The sequence below is a fragment of the Beta vulgaris genome, chromosome 4 (genome assembly GCF_026745355.1).
Source record: "Beta vulgaris subsp. vulgaris cultivar EL10 chromosome 4, EL10.2, whole genome shotgun sequence".
NCBI classification, from domain to species: domain Eukaryota; kingdom Viridiplantae; phylum Streptophyta; class Magnoliopsida; order Caryophyllales; family Amaranthaceae; genus Beta; species Beta vulgaris.
This window is the reverse complement of record NC_079205.1, coordinates 45280303-45305197: the sequence shown is the minus strand read 5'-3', so window position 1 is coordinate 45305197 and position 24895 is coordinate 45280303. Positions and strand designations below refer to the sequence as shown.

General features: G+C 37.1%; 1 protein-coding gene across 1 annotated transcript; it reads right to left on the bottom strand.

Annotated features, from left to right (window-relative positions):
* Positions 1-14445: 14445 nt before the first annotated feature.
* Positions 14446-15762, bottom strand: LOC104891112 (uncharacterized). Its single transcript, XM_010676761.1, has one exon. The coding sequence runs from the start codon at positions 15760-15762 to the stop codon at positions 14446-14448; it is 1317 nt and encodes a 438-aa protein (XP_010675063.1).
* Positions 15763-24895: the final 9133 nt, after the last annotated feature.

The window sequence follows — 24895 nt, the reverse complement described above, 5'->3', positions numbered from 1 at the left end:
GTATATGCTAGTAATTTTAGAGCAATTTTTTCTTTTGCTCAATATGAGAATGAAATATTTTGGAAATACTATCATAGACTTGGTGATTTTATTGGTTCTAATTATGGAACTAAATTATAGGATATGTGCCTAGTGATCTATGAGGGGTTAAATGAAGAAATTGGGATGGTGGTAGAATCTATATCTAATAGAGGATTTCTATTCCAATCTCCTGGTTACTGTTGGGATTTAATTGAGTGGTTTGCTAGGGATACTTATGAGTGGGAGATGTCTTTATCAGCTAGACTAATCCTTCACCCCCAAGTTGCATTAGACCACCTTCTTGTTGTTCTAATTGTCACTCTACTTCTCATGATATTTTGTCCTGTGAATGATTTCACCCCCTCACCCCAATATGAATTTGATTATTATACTCAAAATTCTCATCCTTAACTGTATATTTATGATGATGATAATGCATGTGGGTTGGATGGAAATGAGTGTTATGGGATTGATGTTCAAAGTATGGGAAAAATCATTTTGATGAATATTTTAAAGGATGAAGAACCCTTGGTTGAAAAACCTTTCTTGGAGAAGTCTATAGATGAGAGTGATGTGATTCATGAGTCTTTATCGGTTCCACCTACTGTTTTTGGGTCTCGTGTTCCTTCTCTCAAATACTTGACCTCATTCCTTCTTTCCCTATATTATATCCTCCATCATTCTTTATTTCTACCCCTTTGAATGACTTATGTGATCATGTAATTAATGTACATTCGATCTCTTCCCAACCTGTTACCTCATGTAAAAAGACTAATAATTTTTGTTTTTCTTCCTTCTCTTTTGGATATAAATTTATATCGGTTTTTCTTTTTGCAAGTCTTCTAGGGAATTAGAACAAATTTACTTTACATTTTCTTTTATATATTATTTGCTTTTTTTGTGTGATGCATACAGATGCATTTGAGAAACTACTAAGGGCTTTGATAAGCTATTCTTGGGACGCAACCCAAGTTTTCTAACCTTATTTTTTTTTTCTTTTTTTTACTTTTAGATTTAGAAATTTCTAGTTTTTTTAATTTAATTACTAACTTATAAAATTTGTACAAATTGTGATCCAGGGGTTGAGTTCCTATTTTTTATTGAGGTTAAATTCTGATCTCATGCTCTGTGAGGAGGTTCGATTAAGGGTTTTCATCCACAACACTCTTGGTATGCTCTTTTCTTTTCCCCTGTTTAAGTTTTGAGAGTCATATCTTTTTTTACCTTTTATTTTGGTTTAAGTAGAATAAATGCTTATTGTTGCGGTCAAAAAGTAGCCTATTGCAACGGTTTTGGGCGCACAGCAATTAAGGGGGCAGCAATAGGTAATAATTATATTGCTGCGGTTTTTGGGTAAAGCCGCAGCAATATATGTATTTTATATCAGAATAATAAAGGATATTGCTGCGGTTTTTAGTGAAAACCGCAGCAATATGATTTATTTAATAATGAAAAATTCGCATATTGCTGCGGTTATTGCTTCAAACCGCAGCTATATTAACTGGTACAGCAAAAAAAAAAAATTGTATTTTACAATCAAATTAAAAATATTAAAACCAGGCAATTAATATATCCACTATTGACATTTTATAATCAACAACAAAGTTGAAATTTCAGTTTCTAGAAAATATTATCAAAGAAGTAATAGAATTGATAACTTACCATCCAAAGAATAACTAAAAGACCAAAAAAAAGAATATGAAATTATAGGAAATACAAAAAAAATTCTAGATCTGGTGAAATTACAAAAAAATTAAACAAACAGAAATAAACAAATCTGGAAAAAATTATAATCAAAGGAACTCGTCGGAGAAGAAGGAAACTATAATTACAGAAATAAACAAAGGAACTATAAAAAAAATTACAAAAAAAAAACAAATCTGGAAAAAAAAAACTACACGAAAATATAATTACAGAAAAAAATCCGACCAGATCTAAAACACGAAAAGAAAAAAAATGTGAAGAAGGAAACTCATCGGAGGCGGCGACGATCACTAGAGAAGAACGAACACGCGTCGGAGGCGGCGAACTAGATCGAACGCCGGTGGCCTTGGCGGCTTTCGTCGCGTCGCTCCGTCCGCTTGACTTTGTTCGCCTCGCGTCGCCGGTGTTACTGTACAATTCGTTCCTTCGCGTCGCCGGTAAAGAACGATATTGAGGCTGCTGCTTTCACTCAGAAATCAGTGAACAAAAGAAATAGATCGGAAGCGGAAGATGAAGAACGGCCGCTGAAGACCGGCCGCTGAAGAGAGGATGAGAGAGAACTGCGTGCGTGAGAGGAGAAAGGAGAGAGGGAGGGGGGTGGGGGAAGAGAACAATGAAGAGGCGTGTGTGAGGTTGAGAGAAGGAAAGTGATGAAAAAACCCTAACTGATGGGTTTTATATTTTTTAAAATGATATTGCTGCAGTTTTTTAAAAGAACCGAAGCAATATATTAAAATATTATTTTTAATAATATTTTAATATATTGCTGCGGGTCTTATAAAAAACCGCAGCAATATATCTGGTCAAAAATTTAATTTCTTTCAAAAAAAATTTCTGTTGATACCATATTGCTGCGGTTTAGGCCAAAACCGCAGCAATATCTTTTTTTTTTACATGATATATTGCTGCATATGGGTAAAACCGCAGCAACATCACCGCAGCAATTAGCAATTATTCTACTAGTGGTAACTTGGTTATGTGATTGAGGAGGTTGATCTTGTTTGTGGTTATGGATGTTTTCCTTCCCCTCCCTATATTTATTTGTCACATTAAGGACAATGTGTTATATAGCTTGGGGAGGATTTACTTTTGGGTCATAACTTTACACATATTTTCGTTTAGGTTTATTATGTATTTTATATCTTCTACATATTTGCATATTTTGGTTTTGTGGGTATGCCTTGTGAAAACCTTCACGAGAACTTACTCGTCCACTAGGACAACCTATGGATTTGAAGGGCTTGTTGTACATGCTAAGTGCAATCGTGATTCCTACGAAAGTGAGTTATTATTTATTGCTTTCTTAGTATTGGGAGCATATTAGTTGCATTCAAGCATGGCATAAAATTTAGGAAATTCTTTGATGATTACAAAAAAATATATGTTTTATTTCATGAGATTGATAATTCATGAGATTTGGGCATATCTTGGATATTGAAATTAAATTTTACAAGATTGAGTTAACTTCATTGACCGCTTCATGGTACGATTGTTTTGCAACTTGAATGGTTTGTGGTAAGATTGATTGACATTCTCCAAGAAAGATTTGATTTTACTTGTGAGCCTAGTGAGGGTTCTTTCAAGCCTTATAAATTTACACATCTACATCAGTCTTCTATTTTTGTTGTGTGATAGTTCCTCATAAAGTATGACTCTTTAACTTGCCTTAGCACTCTTTGAGACTTATGTGGCATATACATGTGTTGATATTATTGAGGTGTTATTTGGTTGTTTTGAGCCTTCAGACATTTTTCTTTTCATATATATTAGGAAAAATTAACGATAGAGGTCTCAACTTTGGGTGATAATTTTTAAAAGGTCTGAACTATTGATTAACCTGTGTAGGTCCCAACTTTAGGGGGTATTAACTTTTGGCGGGCTTTTGTGACTTGAAATTGGCTTAATAGGTCATAACTTGTAACACTTGGGTCACACCAGAAGGGTTAATTGAGGGAGGGAAGTAGGAACAGGGTGAGATTTAAAAAAAAAATGTCAGTTTTAAGTCACCGAGGCTCGCCAAAAGTTAAGACCCCCTAAAGTTGGGACCTACACAGATTAATCAATAGTTCAAACCTTTTAAAAATTATCGCCCAAAGTTCATACCTCTATTGTCAATTTTTCATTATTCCCTTTAATTAGCCCATGTTGAGCTTTTGATTTTCCATTTTCTTAATCAACCTACATTACAAACCTCTAGTCTTTTATGATCTCTCTACCCAAGCCTTGCTTTGTGGAGTAGCATTAATGTTCGTGTTTGGAGGTTGTGTTTGTGGTTATGCAATAATTATTGGAAGAAAATATGTTGAAAGAAAAATGCTTAAAATAATAGTATGAGAATAATTCTAAAAGAAGTGAAAGAAAGATTGAATAAAGGTGAAACAATGTTTGTTGGAGTTGATAAGGATGAGTATCATCTTGATCTATTGGCAATGTGTTGTTAAACTTCTAGTAGAAATTTTTGTGGTGTTTTCATCTACTGGCCATAGATGTGAAAGTATTATTTCCTCCACTAGTTGGCTTTTGACGCGCATCACATTCCCATAATATTTTCCTACCCTTACCTTAGCCACATTACAACCTTTGGTAGGTACTCATGATCTATATGCATGTTTTTGCCATTTTTAAGTGGAGAATGAGACGATAGTCAAGTTTAAAGAGAAATACATCATTCTAGTCGACTTGGTATATGTTTGAGTGAAAATTTCATAACCTATAAACACATGAAAGAAAGTGTGCTCGACTAAAGTGAGGCTTATCGAGTTTAATAGAGTCTCGCTTAGGGGAAGGTTTGTGGTTTCCCATGTTGAGACAAGTTGTGATTACATGAATTTATAGAGTTGTGATTTATGGTTTATATTAGTCTAATCTTATATTTATAATATCTTTCATATATATACTCGAAATTCATGTCTTGAAAACTGAATAGTTGAACGTATAAGTACTGTACAAAAGTTTATTTTACTATTCCCTTGTGAAATGGTTTAGTTTGCTTGAGGATAAGTAAATGTTTAGTTTGGGGGAGTTTGGTAAGTTCATATTCTAACATCATTTAGTTGTATATTAGGGTGCATTTTCATGTAGCATTAGAGCATTTATATTGCAATCATGCATATTTAGGTCCCTTTTCATAAGCTACGATGCTTTCACGGATTGTTTGGTCGTTAATAGAAACTCGGGTACTTTGGATTCCTATTTGAGAACATGATGATTAAGGCACTTGAATTACCGTTGAAATGATATATCATGTGCCCAAAACGGAGTGGAAGTGAATAAGATACACACGACTTTTGTGTACTTGTGCGAAATATGACACCACTGCACCATTTTACTCATAACTTTTGACACGAGAATGATAATGAGGTAATTCTAACTAGGTTGGAATTAATATTTTAAGAGCTTTCCAACGATATATTACATGTGCAAAACAAAACTCTGAATCAAAAGTTATAGTTGTTCAAAGTTGAGTTGAAGCCACTGCAACACCTGCACGGCCGTGCGAATTTATGCTCGATCGTGCAACCTGCAATAAAAAGCCACGAAAGTTTTTGCCTTAGTCGCAAGACCGAGCGAGATTTCACTCGATCGTGCACGACCGTGCACAGCCGTGCGAAAAGTCGCTTGCCCGTGCAACCTGATGTAATCTCATATCTTCCGCGTGACCTAACTTATGTCAGTTTATATTAATCTTAACTTATAAATAGTACTTTAAACCTTATTTTCAGTAGTTTAGATTTTATATCATTATTAGTTTATAATTTGGGTTTTTGGAGAGAGAAATAGATCCATTGTTCTTTAAAACTCTACCTTTCTTTCATTAATACAAGTATCTCTTTTCTTCTTCTCTTCTCCTTGTTTTTTATTATGATGTTTTATTATTTTTCTCTATTTTTATTTATTTCAATTATGCTTTCATATTTTATAATCTATGGTTAAGTTGAACCCTAGTGTGAAATAATTCATGATTATACCTTTAATATCCAAATTAATTAATTACTTAATTGATTGTGCATATTCCAATACTAGATTAGGGATGACTAGTATTGTTAAATTCCATTTCTTGATGACAACGGAAGTTGGATTTTGACATATTTAAGTTAGACTGTCGCATTTAATGTATTTAATTTGCATGATTCCACGGGAATAGGCTTGAATGCATATTAGGAAAGTCATATATATTCGTGAGAGGTTTATGATATTTTATATGGTGTACTTTTCTTTGTGAATATTTAATTGATTAGTTTGGGGTAGAAATATTATTGTGTTAATTCATGTCAGTGGGGATACTTAACTCTAAAGTCTTTTATTTTGATATTGATTTGTATAGTTTATTACACCATTATTATTGATATTAATCTCCTTTAGTCTTAGCATTATATAGTGGCTAATTATAGAATAACTTTCTTTCTGTGAGATTGACTATGACTTACCCTACTACATAATTAGGAGGTTAGTTAGGTTATTTATTTTTGTTACGTGTAGGGCACGCGTATTAGTACACTAAACACTCAATACTATGTTTGTGCTCAAATTTTTATCTAGAGTGCTATTATACTCATTTTGAGCCATATAAAATCAACAAAAATTATAGTCTTCAGTATACCCTCGTGTGTATAATTGAAATTGCTATAAAAACTATTAATTTGTCTTTTCCAAAAGATTACCTCAACCAGTAAAAGTTACATGAAAACTCTAATTCACCGAAGTTCGTTTTTTCACCTTTAGCAATATTATAGCTTGATCAACTTTCTAGATTTAATTAATCCCGAACACGTGTTAATAGTGTGTTTGACAACAATTTTGAATAACTTTTAGAATTTGGACTAAGGGCCAAAACTCTTCCGCATAAAACAGCTGAACTGAACTGAACTGAATTGAACTGAACTGAATTGAACTGAACTGAACTGAATTGAACTGAACTGAACTGATCTGAACTGAACTGATCTGAACTGAACTGAACTGAAGTGAACTGAACTGAAATGAATAGTGATATGTGAGAGTAAAAGTATTGTCAAGAGCTGAACTGAACTGAACTGGTCTGAACTGAACTGAACTGAACTGATCTGAACTGAACTGAATTGAACTGAACTGAACTGAATTGAACTGAACTGAAAATAAGCTGGGAAGAACAGGCCTAAAGGGTCTGTTCTCCCCAGCTTATTTTCAGTTCAGTTCAGTTCTATTCAGTTCAGTTCAGTTCAGATCAATTCAGTTCAGACCAGTTCAGTTTAGTTCAGTTCAGCTCTTGACAATACTTTTACTCTCACATCACTATTCATTTCAGTTTAGTTCAATTCAGTTCAGTTTAGTTCAGATCAGTTCAGTTCAGTTCAATTCAGTTCAGTTCAGTTGTTTTATGCCGAAGAGAGCAGGCCCTAAGTCAAAGTTATAATAATACTTCCTCCATTTCAATTTAGTTGTGACACTTTCTATTTTAGGAAGTTTCAATTTAGTTAGGAAAATTTGTCACAAACCATCTTTTATAATCACTTTTTTGTGAGAAACCACCTTTTAGAAAAATTTGGTTAACTAGCCACCTTTTTGGGTCTTTTTTTTGTTGGAAGCCACCACTTGCCGAAATCCGGCATTGACCTTGATTTTCCGGCGTTGACCATCAGATTTTCGCCATTTTTTTCCAGATTTTCGCCATAAATTCCACCTGAGATGTCGAGGGATGCAAGGGAGGAGATGGGCTTAGGGCTGGGAGGGTGGGGATGGTCGTGGGGGGTGTTTGTTGGCGGGTTGCGAGGGAGGAGGGGGGTTGCCGGGGGATGCGAGAGGGAAGGGGGGTTGTCGGGTATGCGAGGGTGGGTTGCCGGGGATGCGAGGGGGGAGAAAGATAAAGGGGGAAGAATGGCGAAAATTTGATGGTCAACGCCGGAAAATCGAGGTCAATGCCGAATTCCGGCAAGTGGTGGCTTCCAACAAAAAAAAGAACCAAAAAGGTGGTTAATTAACCAATTTTTTTTTAAAAGGTGGTTTCTCACAAAAAAGTGATTATAAAAGGTGGTTTCTGACAAATTTTCCATTTAGTTATGACACTTTTATTTTGGGTAATAAATTCTCTCTATCTCTCTCCTAACACATGGGATCCTTTTATTTTCTTTCTCTATCTCTCTCCACTCTAAAAATCATCTAGGAATTCAAGACTTTAAAAGTGTCACAACTAAATTGAAATGGAGGAAGTAGTAAAAAGTAGTATGTTATGAAGAAACTCTCAATAACTTTTAATTTTTGAAATAGTGTTTTGTAGCTAGAATATGTTATGTTCATAGTATAAATTTAATCAGTTAAATGAATCACTGATTATTTTTCGAATAATTTTGACAGTTAACTCATTACCTCTAACCACTGACACCTGACAACTTATAGCCTCACCAATTCACTTTTAATCAAAAGGGATCACTTTTAGTCAAAAGGGGTCGCTTTTATGTATATTTCAGTTCAGACAATTTAAGTTTAGTTAGTTCAGTTCAGACAATTTAAGTTTAGTTCAATTTAGTTCGGACAAATTCAGTTCATTTTAATAAAAAAACATAGCCTAAGTAACATACATAGTTACTTGGAGCAATGGATAAAAATGACTAACATGTAACCAATTTACAGTTAATGTATAAATAATAATGATTTTGTGTGATAATAAATCAAACAAAAGGATTCTGTTTTATGATAATGGAAAAGGATATGCTTACAATCTTACTAGCCCGTCAAATAATTAAATATCTTTGTGCTATAATAACATCAAGTGTCGCAGTAGAACTAGCACATTGGTTAAATCTTCTACGAATTGAGATTCCAGGTTCAACTCCTGGCTGCAGCAAGTTTTTCCTTTTTTTTTTTATAAAACATTAGGAGGATTATGTTTAATATTATCTTTATGTTATGATAACATCAGATGCCGCAGGAGCACATTGGTTAAATCTTCTATGACTTGAGATTCCAGGTTCAACTCTTGGCTGTGGCAATATTTTTTCATCCTTCGCCTGACAATAATATGTTGAACTTTTATTGTTTGCAATTTAATTAAAAAGAATTAACCAAATTTGTTCCTATGAAACTTCTTTATCAACCACTCCCTTCGTCTTTTTTTGAAAAAAAAAATATTGCACTTTAAAATTTTATATTATTCATAAATTTTACTTTGATTATTATTTATGTGAATAAGAACATAGTTATATAGGATCTTGCTAGATTCGTTTAATACGTATTTTATTAATATGTACCTTTTATATTATTTACAAAGTAATACAAAACTAGAGATACTATTCATTTAAGTTTTGCATTCTTTTAAATAATTTTAGCGCATGGTTTATTATGAAAATTGGAGGGTAAACCTCAAGTACATCAAAGTTTGATAACATCAACTATATAAAAGTTTAGATATTAAACTTGAGATTTTTTTTATTCAGTAATTTAATGGCCCAAGCAGGCTCCGCCCTCATGAGTTAGGGGGTAAGAAGGGGATCCCAACACATAAGGAAACTTCCAGAGACTGAAAACCTGGGGATTTATACCCAGAAGCATAAATCCACACACACCCCAAATATGGAGTTGATGCATGAGAGTCAAACTCCCGACCGTGAGGTTGGGAGGTGGGAGCTCCAACCATTGGGTTCCCACATGATTCTCATATTAAACTTGAGAATGATAACATTAAGTATCACTTGGTTTTGTGGTTAAAACTTTAATATACTTCCTCCGTTTCTAAATAAGTGCAACATTGAGAAGTGGCACACGGACCAAGGCATCTAGAGAGAAAGTTGGGACCATACTTAAAAGAGAAATTAGGCAACTTAATAAAACACTTAACTAATTACCCAACAACTTTCTGCTCCACTACCTTCCACCTGCCACCTGTCACCCACCACTACGCCACCACTGGAAAACCTCTCCCCCAAACCTGCCCACCGGAAACCACCCTCCCTACCTGCCTACCAGAAAACCACCCTCCCCCAAACCCGCCCACCGAAAACCCCATTTCCCCTCCCTAATACCGAAACCAAACACCCTCCCTTGGAAACCACCCCTAAACCAACCCTCATCCCCTTGTAAACCACCCCGAAATCACATTTTCAACCGAACGCATCAACCACCACCACCACCAGCATCTTATGTCTGTCCCCATCACCACCATTGCAGCAACACACCGACCACCATCAATTACCCAGAAAACAGAATTCTTCTTAGATCTCGAACCCAGAAAAACCAAATAATTTTCCTCCAATTTCACACACGAATCAGTCAATAAACCCTTAAAATCCCCCTAACCCAAATGCCAATTCAAACCCCAAGAACCCATCAAATGAGCGGCCCTTGGTGGCGTCAGGTTGGTGGTGTCGGGTTCGAATTGGCACGAAGAACCCAGATGCCAATTTCACACACGAAGAACCTGTGGTATTGAGGATGGTGGTGGTGACAGTTGGTGGCGTCGGGTTGGTGGTGTTTGGTGGTGGCATCGGGTTGGTGGTGTTTTGGTGGTGGCACCGGGTTGGTGATGTTTTGGTGGTGGCGTCGGGTTGGTGGCGTTATGGTGGTGGCATCGGGTTGGTGGTGGTGTGGGGTTGGTTGGTTGAGTTGAGGAGATGGAGAGGGTGGGTTGAGTTTCGGAGAGAGAGAGATTGATGGGTGGCTGAGATGAGGGTGGGTAGGTTGATTAATTAATGGTTTTTAGGTTGGTAGATGATAGATTAATTAAGTGGTTGAGGGAATTAAGTAATGGCATTTCTGTAAATAAAAGGAAAAAACTTTTCATTTTGAGCTATGTTGCACTTGTTATGACATTTCTTAAAATGGAAAATGTTGCACTTATTTAGAAACGGAAGAAGTATATGTTTGTGATCACGGGGTCGAATCTTATAAATTATATTTTTTATTTTTTTTTTATTGTACATGAATTACATAGAGTTAAACACTCAAAGGGAAGCGTCGTCACATGGCACCGCGCGCTCCTTATTTAGGAACGCCTTTTAATATATTAGTAAAGATAGATAAGTAACTTCTCGGTTCAAAATGTGTCACTTTTAAGTAAAAGTGATTCATTTATAACAAAAAGTTACCTCGTCTGACAGATAACTTTTAGCCTTAAAAGGGTCAAGTGACTCATTTGAGGCAAAATTTTATTCTCCTATGTACAGAGAAATGGTAACACGTGGCACTGTTCTCAAACTTCTAATACACATATTTATAATCTCATTTAAAAATATTAACAATGTGTAGTTATTAGAATTCAAACATATGACCTTTGAAGTGAAATGTGAGAGTTTAAGACTTGTTCAATGGGTCGGGTCTCCAAAAAAGCACATGACCCGACCCTATATTATAGGGTCATGACCCGACTCAATTAAAATAGGGTCGGTCGTATACTGTCTGATCCTAATAATGTATTATCGGATCGGGTCTGGTTGGGTCAAAAAAGTTTAAAAATTCAAGATGTGTATGATTATTTATGAAAGGTCCGTGAATTAAGGATTAAAAATTACTTCTACTACCATGTTTGTGTTTTAGGCTCAACTTTTATGTCTCTCCTGTGCAAATATTAAACTACTAAAAAATCGAGAAACCGTACAAGAGTCAAAGATGAAGTAGAAGAAAGCAATCAAATGATGCATATACTAAACAATCATCCTCAATTTGACATTGTCATCTCCTTGATCTTCAAGTTCCGCGAAGATTAAGATAAGTCCAATCAACGATCCTCACTCCACCGTTAAAATAAGTTTCAGAATTTTATGCCAAGAACTACTATGAGGGCAGCCTAGTTCATACTAATATCGTAATACGACACCTTTGTTTTTTTTTTGATTCAAATGAGGCCATGCCAAAGATAAACAAACAGAACAACATAAAAACAAAGAAAAAACACCAACAAAACTACACCTAGGGAGGAACAAGACGTGGGGTGGTAACACCACGAGCATCCTCCATTAAAATCCTATGAAGGTCTAAAGGGGGAGACTCCAAAACAGAAGAGCCATGAGGTTGATCCACACCTCGATTAGCCAACCAATCCGCAGCTCGATTACCTTCTCGAAAAACATGGACCACCTTAACCACCCAACCCTCCCTACGCAAAAGATTTAAACAATGACGAATGAGATGGGAACACCCACCACAACTACTATTTCCCGAATTTAAAGCATGCACACACGATAGATTATTGAGTTGGATTTGGAGATGAGTTATTTGCAGATTGATGGCTAGTTCCAGGCCTCGCAGCAACGCTAGCACCTCCGCGCGAAAAGCACAACACCTCCCAAAATTCAGTGAAAGGGCCGAAATAAACATGCCGCTGTGGTTACGAATAATTACTCCTCCACCCGCATCTCCAGGAGTTCCACGCGCAGCCCCATCTGTGTTCAGAACGTACCAGCCCATAGGAGGTGGAGACCAAGAAAAATACTTCTCCACCCTATGACCGATAGACCCACTGAGATCCATATCGCCATGAAGACTCCGCCAAGTCTCATCAAACCGAATTTTCAGAAAAGCCCCCACATCTATCGGAACCTCATTGCCTCGTCCAAAGACAAACATATTTCTCCATCTCCAAAGCCACCATATGATAATGGCAAAAACGGTAGGCCATGTCTCCTGATCATTATATTCCCGATTGGAAGAAATCCAATTTTTTTAAGTCAAGCCGAAAAAAATTTGGGTCCAAAGCAAAACCTTCCACCTTGCGCCATACACTCCTTGCTGCTGGGCAATCACGCAAGATATGTAGCGTCGATTCCACTGAGTCCCCACACACAAAACATTTGGGATCGTCTGTTAGTTTACGCTTAAAACGATTAGCATTACCCAATAAACGATCGTGGCACACCAGCCACATAAACGCACGAACTCGCTGCTGCACCGGCGCCTTCCATACGAGATTCCATAACTGATCCTGGAATTTCGTCGACTCTTTTCGTATGATCCTAATGGCAGATTTAATGGAAAACTTACCTTTAGGATCTCCATCCCAATATAACAAGTCTTCAACCTCCGGGTCATCCATAACCACATGAGCTTGAATAAGTTTAAGCGAATCTTCAGAGAGGTATGAGCTGAACACCTCCCACTTCCATCCCTCTCCAGATTCCCACATCTCACTTACGGTAGCTCCAGCTATTTCGGTGGGAGGGGTTTGAGTAACACAATCAATTAATGGGGTATTACTCATCCATTTGTGGTCCCAGAATAGAGTTTTGATACCATTACCAATCGCACTCCGTATACCTTCGCAAAGGATGTTGGAATTTTCAGCAATCCCATTCCAAACATTTGATGCACCGGTTTTTGGTTGGAACATATCGGAATCGCACCGGCCTTTACAATATTTGGTGCGCAACACACGAGACCAAAGTGCATTAGGCTCCGTTAGTAAACGCCACCCCAATTTAGCCATGAAAGCCTTATTAGCATGGCTGGCTGAATGGAGGCCCAACCCCCCTTGATCTTTAGGCCTTTGAAGCGCATCCCACGCAATTAAATGGACTTTCTTTGTATCTTCATTACCGCCCCAAACAAATCTCCGAGTCTTCCTATCAATATCATCACATACAATTTTAGGAATCTTCGCTGTTTGCATTGAGTAGTAAGCCAAAGAGGAGACAATTGATTTAGCCAATGTGATTCGTCCCGCTAATGACAAATACTTGGTTTTCCATCCTGCTAGCCGACGGTCTATTTTCTCACACAAGAAATTGAAAGTTTCACGAGAGACCCTGCTGGTGAAAGTAGGCATACCTAAGTATTTGCCCAAGTCCGTAGTGCCTCCAATACCAATCGCAGCACAGATTTGATCTTGCACTTCAGGTAGGACATTTTGCGAAAAGTAAATACGAGACTTAGGTAGACTTAGCTTCTGACCAGAGGCTTTACAAAACCTACGAAGCACATCTTGAATGACTTGGGCTTGATCAATAGAGGCCTCGGCAAACAACACTATATCGTCGGCAAAAAATAAGTTTTACAACGAAGGACCATTCCTACTTGCATGGATAGGTTTCCACTTTTTCGCAATAATGACCTCTTCTATTGTTTGATAGAGCCTTTCCATGCACATAACAAATAGATAGGGAGAGAGTGGGTCCCCCTGGCGAATCCCGCGACTTGGTGAGAAGCTATCAGTGGGTTCACCATTCCATAACACCCTCATTGAGGCTGAACAAACACATTCCATAATTGTATCCACTAGAAGAATAGGAAGATTCATTTGAAGTAACGTATCCCGAATAAACTTCCACCTAAGAGGATCATATGCTTTCTCGAAGTCGATCTTAATAGCCATGAAACCTTTCATCCCTTGTTTTCTTTTCATTGTGTGAATAACCTCTTGCATAATGATGATATTATCAGTGATTTGGCGCCCTGGAACAAAACTGCCCTGCGTGTTTGAAATAAGCCGAGGTAACACCGGTTTAATGCGATTCACTAGAACCTTAGTTACAACCTTATAAATGACGTTGCAGAGCCCAATAGGCCGGAATTGAGCAGCTGTTTCGGGATTGTCAACTTTCGGCAGCAAAGCAATGAAGGTCTCATTCATTTTTTTCGGGTAGGCCTTTGCCTTCAAGGGCTTGGGTAACAGCTTTAGTGACATCATCCTTAACTAAATCCCAATTCTTTTGAAAAAATAGGGCCTGCAAACCATCAGGGCCGGGCGCTTTGAGAGCCCCCAACGAATGAACCACCTCCTCAATTTCCAGTTTATTGTAGGGTTTTGTTAGACGACTCCAATCATCCGGCAATAAATCTGGAAAAAATATCGCATGGTAGATCATAAATACCATCATCAGGTTCTTCCGTGAACAGAGTAGAGAAGTAGGTAACAATTTGGGTTTTCACAAGGTCCTTATCGTGAAGCCAAATTCCATCGTCATCTTTTATAGCAGAAATTTTGTTGCGCCAATTTCTCACAATGGTGCTTAAATGAAAGAAACGAGTGTTACGATCCCCATCTTTTAACCAAGTAATTCTAGATTTCTGAAACCAGTAAGTCTCTTCCTCCTGGAGCACGTCTTCTAACTCTCGTCGCAGTTTAGACTCCAACTTAATAAGACCTCGATGAGTAGAAAACCCTATATTTTTTTGCACTCCCTCAATGCGAGCTAATAAGAGACGTTTTCTTTGGAAAATATTTTTGAAAACGTCTCGATTCCAGTCCTGCAAAGCTTCGGATAAAGAAAGCAGGGAAGACATAATAGGCACAGAGTGCTTCCATTTACTTTGCACAAACTCTTGAAACTTCTCATGATGAAGCCACATGGCTTGGAACCTAAAAGGTTTATTCAAAGAAGGGAGAGGAACAAACCCATTGGGAGAGATGAGGAGAGGACAATGATCGGATGCAATAGCAGGGAGGTGTTTTACTCTAGCTTGGGAGAATTGAAGACCCCAATCTGGGTTACAAAAAGCGCGATCAAGACGAGCACATTGACGGGTTTCAAGGGATAACCCACGCGACCAAGTATAACTTGCTCCAACAAATTCAATTTCGAGCAAATCCATTTCATCAACCCAATCATTAAAACGAGCAGATCTTCTCGTAGTTTCAGAACAAGAGGTGTTTCTCTCACTAGGGAACCGAGTTTCATTAAAGTCCCCCGCAATCAACCATGGTTTATTGTTCTGTGCAGCAAAGTCCTTTAACTCGCGCCATAAATCATGCCTTCGAGTTGGGTCTGGACTTGCATATACTGCAGTAAAATACCAAGGTTGTTCATCACATTTCTTAATGTCCATCGTAATGTATTGATCATGTTGACGGATAGGGTCAATAGTAACATTCTCCGTGTGCCAGTAAATCCATATGCCTCCACTAAAGCCACGGGCATCAACTCTTGTATGACCCGAATACTTAAGAATAGAGGCAATTTGTTGGGCTCTATCCCCTCCCATGTGAGTTTCTACTAATGCCAGAACCTCCGGTCTATGCAAACGAACAAGCTCTTTTAAAGAAGCAGCAAAAGAGTTACTGCCCGCTCCTTGAACATTCCAAATCATGATGGAAATTGGAGAAGAAGGAACATAAAAATTCGGTAGACGTTCTTCCATTAAAACTGGTATTGAAGGAAGGGTAGTCAAAAAGGCTTGACTCACTAATCTCAACAAGCGTGAGATTTCATTGGGTAGCATCAGGTTCACAACCAACTCTGGGGGTTCCGGATTCGGGTCGAACCATGTTTCCATCCGGACTTCTAAGACAGGGGTCAGGTGGGTCGCCACAATGAAGTAGGGATTCTCCATGAGACTCCCCACAAACAGCGTTTTCTCGGCCGGAACTTTCAATTTTACCACATGGGGTGGTTGAAGAAGAATTGGGAATGGCATCTTGTTTACTCGACTCTAATGGAGTCTCCGGAACTAAGGTGGAAACAGAAGGATTGGGATGAGAGATGTTAGTGGTGGCTTGTTTTGGGCATGATGAGGCGGTGGCAAGAATAACAATATTTTCTTTTCCTTGATGAGTGTTCTTTTTTGTTCCATAATCTTTCCTAAAACCCAAGGTAGGGTTTACTTCCTGTAACACTAGGTTATGTTTGGCTACCTTTTTCTTTTTTAGGATAGTTTTACTAAGGGAGGAATTAGGTCTAAGATTATGGGATTGCTTTCCTAAATTGAAGGATTCCAATTGAGTCACGGGAGAGGTAATTGGTTGCGAGATATCTCCAAGATTCACAGTGGTGATAGGGGCAGTCTCGCGCAAAGGAATTTCGGGTATATTTTCCTTTGAAACTCCTACATTCTCGGCATCTCTAATGGCCTCATTAACTTGATTCAAAAGTTCGAATCTTGAACCTTCTCCAAGATTAGTGCCCTTATTTTGCGCAACTGGTAACGGTCCACTGCTAGGCACCGGAATTTTTCGTGGCCCACCAACAGCCGGATTGCCGCCACCGGAGAAACCTACCGGACCAATACTTTTCTCTGCCCTAGGAAGTCTCTTTCGAACTGGTTTTTTCACTAACATCCAAGAACCAAAGTCTTCTTTTTCCTCTGGATGAGAATTCTTGGCAGCCATGTTTTCCTCATGAAAGGACAAATGCGCTTGAACCAAATTTCAGCTTCGTTTACATGATGATGTTGAGGACAATCCGGATCTTGATGCCCTATTTTACCACAATGATAACAAATTAAACGAATGCCTTCATACTGGATTCGCCAAATGCGTCCTCGCAACCAAAATTTGGAGAGAAGAGGTTTAGATAGATCAATTTCCACAATGAGACGAGTAAATTGACCACGTTCAGCTTGAGTAGTAGTTTTATCAATGCGAATAACTCGTCCTATTTTAGCGCCAATTTTGTTTAAGAAATTGACATCAAAATATTCTACTGCAAGATTAGGAATTCTGATCCAAGTAGTAAGAAATCTCATGGGACTATCATCCGGGATAAAGTTGGGCACCCATTTCCTAATGGTAAGATAATTATCATCTATCATCCACGGTCCCTGAGTAAGCACATGGTTGTAGTCATCTGGATTTGTAAAACGAGCAATGAAATATCTGTGACCTATATCAGTGAGAGATAAATCACCTTTCAAACTCCATTTCCTTTTCAATTTACGCATTAGACCCATGTAGCCAACATTACCACTAAACATCTTAATGATCAAAGCTTGTTTCCAAGGTTGGCGCATGCGTCTCTTCTCAGCTTTGGTGAGCAAAATGCAAGGGCACCGCACATCATTTTCTAGTTCTTGGGGAACTTCATCATCATCATAAATTTCATCATCGTCATCAATGAGATCAACCTCAGTAAGGATCCCATTCTGCAAACTAGAATGGTTTTTAACTAGATCACTGAAGAGACGGGAACCTGGAGCACCTGGAGGTACTTTGCGACCTTCCTGGTGAGAATTCTTGGCTTGGTTCTGAGGAAGAACATCTCCCATCATTACATCTTGGGAATTATCTTGGGAATTGGGATCAAAAATCCAGTTCGTGATTTTTCGTTTTGTTTTCTTGTTAGAACGAATTAATTGATCTTTTTCTTCAAGAGATTGGGAGTTGTCACTCAGATTGACAGTAGGGGGTTCTTGGGAGATTGGCGAAAACGAGAGCATATTTTTCAACTTTTTTTTAAACTCGAGACTTTAATAGTTACTATGAATATAATACGACACCTTTGTTCATAACAATTATTAAATTAGTACCATATTCAATCACAAATGTCATATATCGAATCACAAATTCACAAGTGTTTTCTATTAATTTTACTCTAAAAGCTGGAGTTAGGGCCGGGCAGGCTCAGTCTAGCCCTTGACCCAACCCGTTAACAACGACTTTAAACCCGACTTGTATACCACATGACCCGGCCCGACCCGACCTGACTCGGCCCGTTGCACATGTTTAGAGTTTAACCACTAATCCACTACAATTTCAATGCTTAACGTTTCAAAGTAAAACATTATAAAATCTTATAATTATATGTAATTATAAAGTCATACAGACTTTTTGAACCTTAACACTTTTATTAAGTAATTCCATTGAGATTGCTATTTTTATCCCAAATTCCTTACAAGTTTTTTTTAAAAAAACAACTTATCATGCAATAACGTCTAATTTTCAATTTTGCACTAGACATAATATTACGAAAAGCTAATAAAATCAATTATGAGATTTATGAATAATAATATATTTGATAATTGTAACTGACTAGGGGCATCGCTCGAGCCAAAATACTAGTTATTATATACCATCCCGCTTAAATATATTGTGTTGCTATATCACAATTAAAAGTTACTTACTCCTTTTCTTTTTAGATGCTATACTTTTGAAATTGTAGACTCATAGACAATTTTTGGATAGAAGAAAGATAGAGGGAAAGAAAAATGGGGACCCATATAATAGACGAGAGACATAGAGAATTTATTTCCCAAAAAGAAAGTGATGTATCTAATTTGAAAGGCCTCTTTTTAAAAAGTGTAGCATATAAAGGGTGTTTGGTTGGGTGTCGTCAAAATAGGGTAAGGGAAATAACATTAGTGATTCTCTTTTATGTTGTTTGTTTGTTTGATCACTCTAATTAAACCCTTTACCTTTTTTTCTAAATTCTTTTTTTTGATGATAGAAAGTCACTAGAATGGGTGATAAAAATGAATCTTAGGGGTCGTTTGGTTCAAAGTAAGGAATGGAAAGGGAATGGAATGGAAAGAAAGGATGGAATGGAAATGGAATGTGTTATCTTGGACACTTGTTTGTTTTGGTGTAGGAATGGAATCATTATCCTAATGACTCCCTTACTTTTTGTTTGGTTCAACTTATTAGTAGAATCAGTTTTTGATAATTTTACTCTTATTTGTATGATCCACATGAAAAAAAAATTTACACATAAATTGTTAAAAAATACATTAAAATTTTGAAATTTTCTAAAAAATTCAAAAAAATTACACTAATTTTGTTATAAATATGAAAACAATGTAGCGACATAGGTATTAACTTCCAAACAAATAAGATAACTTCAATTATACTTCTTACATAATAAAAACCAAGTTCTATTTCATCAACTAGCAACTTCTTCCGATAATCTATACAAATATATTAAAAGGCGTGCGAAAACAACAAACTGTGCCACGTGACGCTCTCCCTAGGGAGTTTTAGTTCATGTAATCCATGTACAATAAAAAAATTAAGAAATTGCATAGTATAGGGTTTGATCCCGAGACCTCAAGTACATATACTAAAGTTTTAACCACTAGGCTAAGTTGTATTTAGTGTTACTATAATAAAGTATTATATTAATAAATGAAATTTTCTCTTACCCGGGGCATAGCCCGGGCCTAATAACTAGTTATATCCAAAAAGTGTGCATCTATTTATAAGATAGACATGACAAAGTTTGAAAACTAGACGGTAACAACCAAATTGATCAAAAGTATACTAGGGAGACTACTTTTTAAGAAGATCCAACACATGTTGCTTCTTCATACTAGGAGGAGCTTGAAGGAAGATCCAAAGCTTTGGTTCTTCTCTAATCAGAATGGTAGCAGCTTCAAGAGTCTCGGAAGGACATAAACCTTTTTAACTTCATCACCTCCTCTAAGACATTGTTGCTCCCTTTCTTCGGCTTTTAACCAAGCATACGCCATTGTAACTAGATTTGAGCTCATATCACCAAATATTTTTCCAAAATTGCTTGAAACATTAAGAAGAGCAACATACAAGTTCTTTGTTTTAGTGACAACCATTGGTGCGGGCTGGGCGGGCAAGGCCATGGGACGTAGCGGGCTGGGCTGAGATTAGGACCGGACCGTGAAATTCATGAGTTGTGAGGGATGGTCCGCGGGCTGAAAAATCTTGGCACACACCGATCTGTTATCGGTTTTCACGGTTCGAAAAGCGGTTCGTGGGTCTAGTGGGCTGGACCGGGCAGGCGGGTCGGTATGAAATTATTTTTTTCAAAATTATTTAATCATTGAAATTATTCATTATTGTTACATAAAATCTTTAAAGTAAATTAAAATATATACAATTATTAATAATAATGAATAATTTCATTACTTTAAAATTTGATTGAATTATAACATATGTAATTTGATTAAAATATATACAATTTGATTAAAATATACACAATTTGGTTCAATATATTTACTTGGACTAGGCTGGTCCGGTGCATGGGCTGAGCGGTTTTCGTAGCGGGCATTAGTTGGTTGGGCTCAAGAAATATGGCCCACGACCCACCCACCAATTTTACGGTTCGAGCTGGGCTGGACAGTGCTTTTCGAGGGCCCGGCCCCATGGCCCACGAGGTGGGCTGGCCTAGATTGGCCCGCATTGTTGGCCATCTCTATAGTCTGTTTCATCCTTTTTTTTCTCTCCTTTGGTATCTTCTCCTTTCCCTTGGGATTCTTCAGCACCTTTGCTTTCTTCAAGGGAGGTTCAAGACCCTCACTAGTTGTCTCAATAGCTGGTTTCTTCCCCTTTAGTATGGTGGAATCAGATCATCGTCATCGTCATCATCACTATCTACTGTCACTCTCTTACTAGTTGTCTCTACTTCCATTTTTTGATTGCTCCAACATATAACTCCACCACATCTCCAGTAGCTCGATCTCTCCCATAAATTTCAGCAGGTGTCTCGAAGTGTGGAAATGGCACCCTATAAAGCCCTTTGGCTTTCTTGTGAGTCTACAGCATGGAAAGTAATGTTTAGTCCTTTTCATGACGAGGTAGATTCACTGGGAAAAAATGTATTCTACACATGGATTATTTACAGTAGATATGTATGCAAGAATAAAGATGTGGTAGAGTAGATGAACCCAGATTAATATCACAAGTGCTAGATTAGGAAGCCCTCTAAATTATTCATTTTTCACATGCGCCACTATACATTCTAAAACACCGAAACAAAGGGTGTTGAACTGGAAAAATAATGACAACGGAGAAAGGCCATAGGAAGTTGAAACATACATCCATGCTGCCATGCACTGAACACTATCACCAGAACCAGGTATAAAGTATAAGCTACATTACTTGGTTTTGAATAGTGATGATATTTACCATTGAACGTAAACAAAGTATAAACCACGACTGTTAAAAGACAATAGTCATCAAGAAAGAAATTCAACAAAAAGTTGCTTTACTAGAAGCATGAGCTAAAAAAAATAATTGAAAAAATATATATACGATCCCAAATATTGTTCATGATGTTAATTCATCTTCTTCTCAACAGAATCTTTAGAATGACACCATCATTGCCTAACAGCGAGATAACTAAAAAGGATCTTCAAGTAAAATCCTACTGACTTAAAGGGTATGTTTAGTTCTGGATTGAACCAATTTTAGACATAAAAATCAGGGACTGGATTTGGAGACTGACACTTCTACATTCAGAAAACAATCGTCTTTTAGGATTCAGATTGATAGCTCTCGTGTACTACATCTGGACATAATTGAAGTCCAGATAGTTGTAGGTGTCCACTTGCAGTACAAATGATGGGACAATTTGCATAAGAACCAGGTCTTAAGAAACACAAAATTACAGAAGAGACAACAATGTAACAAGGAATTCACATTCCAAAATTCAGCATCAATACATGTTCACTCCAACAGGTGCTCCCTTAAGGATGACAGTGACGAAGAAGGAACATCAGTTTTTTTTTGTTGATAAGTCTGCTTAAATTATTATAAAGTACCACCCTCCTTCAGGAAATGATAGTTACATAAACTGGTAACTTTTCCTAAAATAATAGTGTTTTCGAGTGTCTTTTCATTGATAGCCTTACTAACACAGAGTAATGGATAGTGTGTGTGGGGATTCAACCATTGCAAAGGGTTTTCTAGTAAAATTGTGATATATCCTTAATTATGGATGGTTGAGATAATGCGACAAATATGTCTGCATGGAGTGTGTATATGCATATTCTTCTTTTTAATCTTTGATCAGATTTAATTACTTGACTTGTTGCATCCCCCTCCATCCTATGAAGTATTATATATTATTTCAATTGGTTAGATTCTAGTACACTTTCTACGATCTGTTTGAGCTGTCTCTGGATTCAGATCTGGTAGCTGAATTTAAAACCATGCATTGCTTATTATTGTGTTCATGATTTTAAATCTTTGATACGATCAAAATGAGGGTCATGAAAGTATTTGACAGGCTGTGAGGATGGTTTGTGGCTGTCTCAGCCTAATATCCCAGTTGCGGTAAGCTTGAGATGATGTACTACATTCGGACATAATCGAAGTCCAGATAGTTGTAGGTGTCCAGTTGCGGCGGTACAAATGATGGGACAATTTGCATAAGAAGGAGGTGTTAAGAAACAAAAAATAGAAGAGACATCAATGTAACAAGGAATTCACAATTCTAAAATATTAGTTATATAGCTGAAAAGATTCCATATATTGGTTCAGAGTGCCACAGGCCAGCCTCAGGTCCCAACATGTAATGACATACTAACAGACTATGATCGAGAAGAACAATACATTAGCAAATATCAGGAAGTGAGAGAGTGATATTTACTTAATTAGTCCAAATATCAAAAACATTTTTATCGGTTTGGAGCATCTTTCTTTCATCATTTCATGCAAATCCACTAATGGTTAACATCTCAGCCAAAGCACCGTATTTTTCTAACCAACGTGTTAGCCTTGACTCAATATGAGGTTCTGCTCTCAAACCACAAGAAGAAATCTTAGAATGAAGCATTTCCTCCAACTTGTTCATGTAACCGCTTTCAAACGCATTTTCGCTCTTCCATTTGGGGTCGGTAGCCAACTCGTCCAAGGCCTTTATCAGCACCTCATCCTCTTTTGGAGTCCAATAACACTTGTTTTTCCCCTTTCCCGGCTACCTCCCTCTTGGCTTACTTGACTTGTTGCATCCCCTTCCATCCTATGAAGTATTATATCTCATAGCTATGCAAATTAGCAGAACTAGCAGGACAACAATTTTAATAAAAGCAGCAGAATAATGTTGTTAAAAAGGAGAATTCTAAATTAGATACAATACAACACCAACTAGTAAAAAATAGTAAGAATGCATCCTATGATCTGGCAAGGTGTAGCTAGTAAAAATAGTCAAACATAGCTAGTAAAAAATAGATAAAGGGCACTATGTCAAAAGCATCAGATAGAATACAACACCTACTAGTAAAAAATAGTAAAAATAGCATAACAATAAGCATTGAGATGATATTTGTCAAAAGTTATCAATAACTTAATTTATTTCTAATAGTTGCTACAACTTAAATATCATAAGTACCTAGAACACTAAAAAAGATCAGAGACATTCAACAACACAACTGAAAAATAAAAATATGAACATGTCCAAAGTTCATTGTCGAATTCTAGCTCTCCAACTATTAATATCTTGAGCGAGAGTATTTCTAAAGTTAGTCCAGCCATCCGAGGTTTCAAGAGTTGAAATGAAATCCATTTCGTCATCGGAATCATCGTCTTTAGGTTTATCATCAAAATCATAAGCTATGTCATATGTAGGCATAATTCTCCTAATAAGATTGTGGAGTAAACAACATGCCATGACAATGCGGTCTTGAGTCCGGATAGGAAAGAATGATGGACTTCTCAATATAGACCACCTCCCTTTTAGCAAACCAAAGCACCTCTCAATCACGTTTCTAGCCCTAGCGTGTTTCATGTTGAAATACTCTTCGGCACTTCGTGGTGGGTTATCGGTCCATTCTTTGAAATGATATCTTTATCCCCTAAAAAGAGATAAAAACCCATCGCAGTTAGTGTATCCAACATCAATCAAGTAATATTTACCTATATTTTAAAAAATTTACTACATGTTTCCTATATTTAGAAACTTTTTAGATATAGAATAATATGTTAAGTTACCTCGAGGAACCCTTAACCCATTTGGCGTCGAAATAGCATTCTGTAGCATACGACAATTATGTGCAGAACCTTCCCACCCATGTAGCACGTAGACAAACTCCTGATTAGGCATGCAAACCCCTAATACGTTCATGGTTATGGTGCCTTTTCTTGTTCGATACCTTGCTCTATCTTTTGTTGACACCCTCATGTTAATATAGGTGCCATCTAATGCACCTAAACAATTCTACAAAACGAGTAATAATTTTTGAATAATTTTAACTCAAGACAATTTGACTACTAATACTATTCAATGGGCACAAATGATTTAGGTGAAATACCTTGAAAGGTTTCCATCTATCATCTTCACAATCTTCGCCCATTAGTGTAGGCTTGGTAAGTAAGTGCTCATGTAACTTTAGGACAACCGTTAGACAAAGGTGAAACTTTCTACTCACCGTTTCTCCACTTCTAATGAAAAAGTGTCCAATAGACCTATTTTTCTTATGGTGAGCCAATATATACATAAACATAGCTACTATCTCCTCAAGTGACATGTTTCGAGTCCCACTAAATCCTCCTATATCTCTAAGCATTTCATAAAGCACATTAAAAGTATGTCTAGTCACTCAAAGTTCATTTTACAAGATACATCACTCTCTCGAATTAGCCTTCTTAAAGTCTCCATACACATTTTTTTTTTCAGGACTTTTTCCTCCCCGTCAAATCAAGACTCCTAACAACAATTATGCTCATCATGTACTGATGTACCACAAAAGATACATCATATATGCAACACAAATTAGTGAATCTACCAACTAAATTTGTTGACATTTCTTCTTCCTCCTTGATATTTGGTTATAACGTTCCATTTCTGAAACAAAACAAACCTCCTAGAAT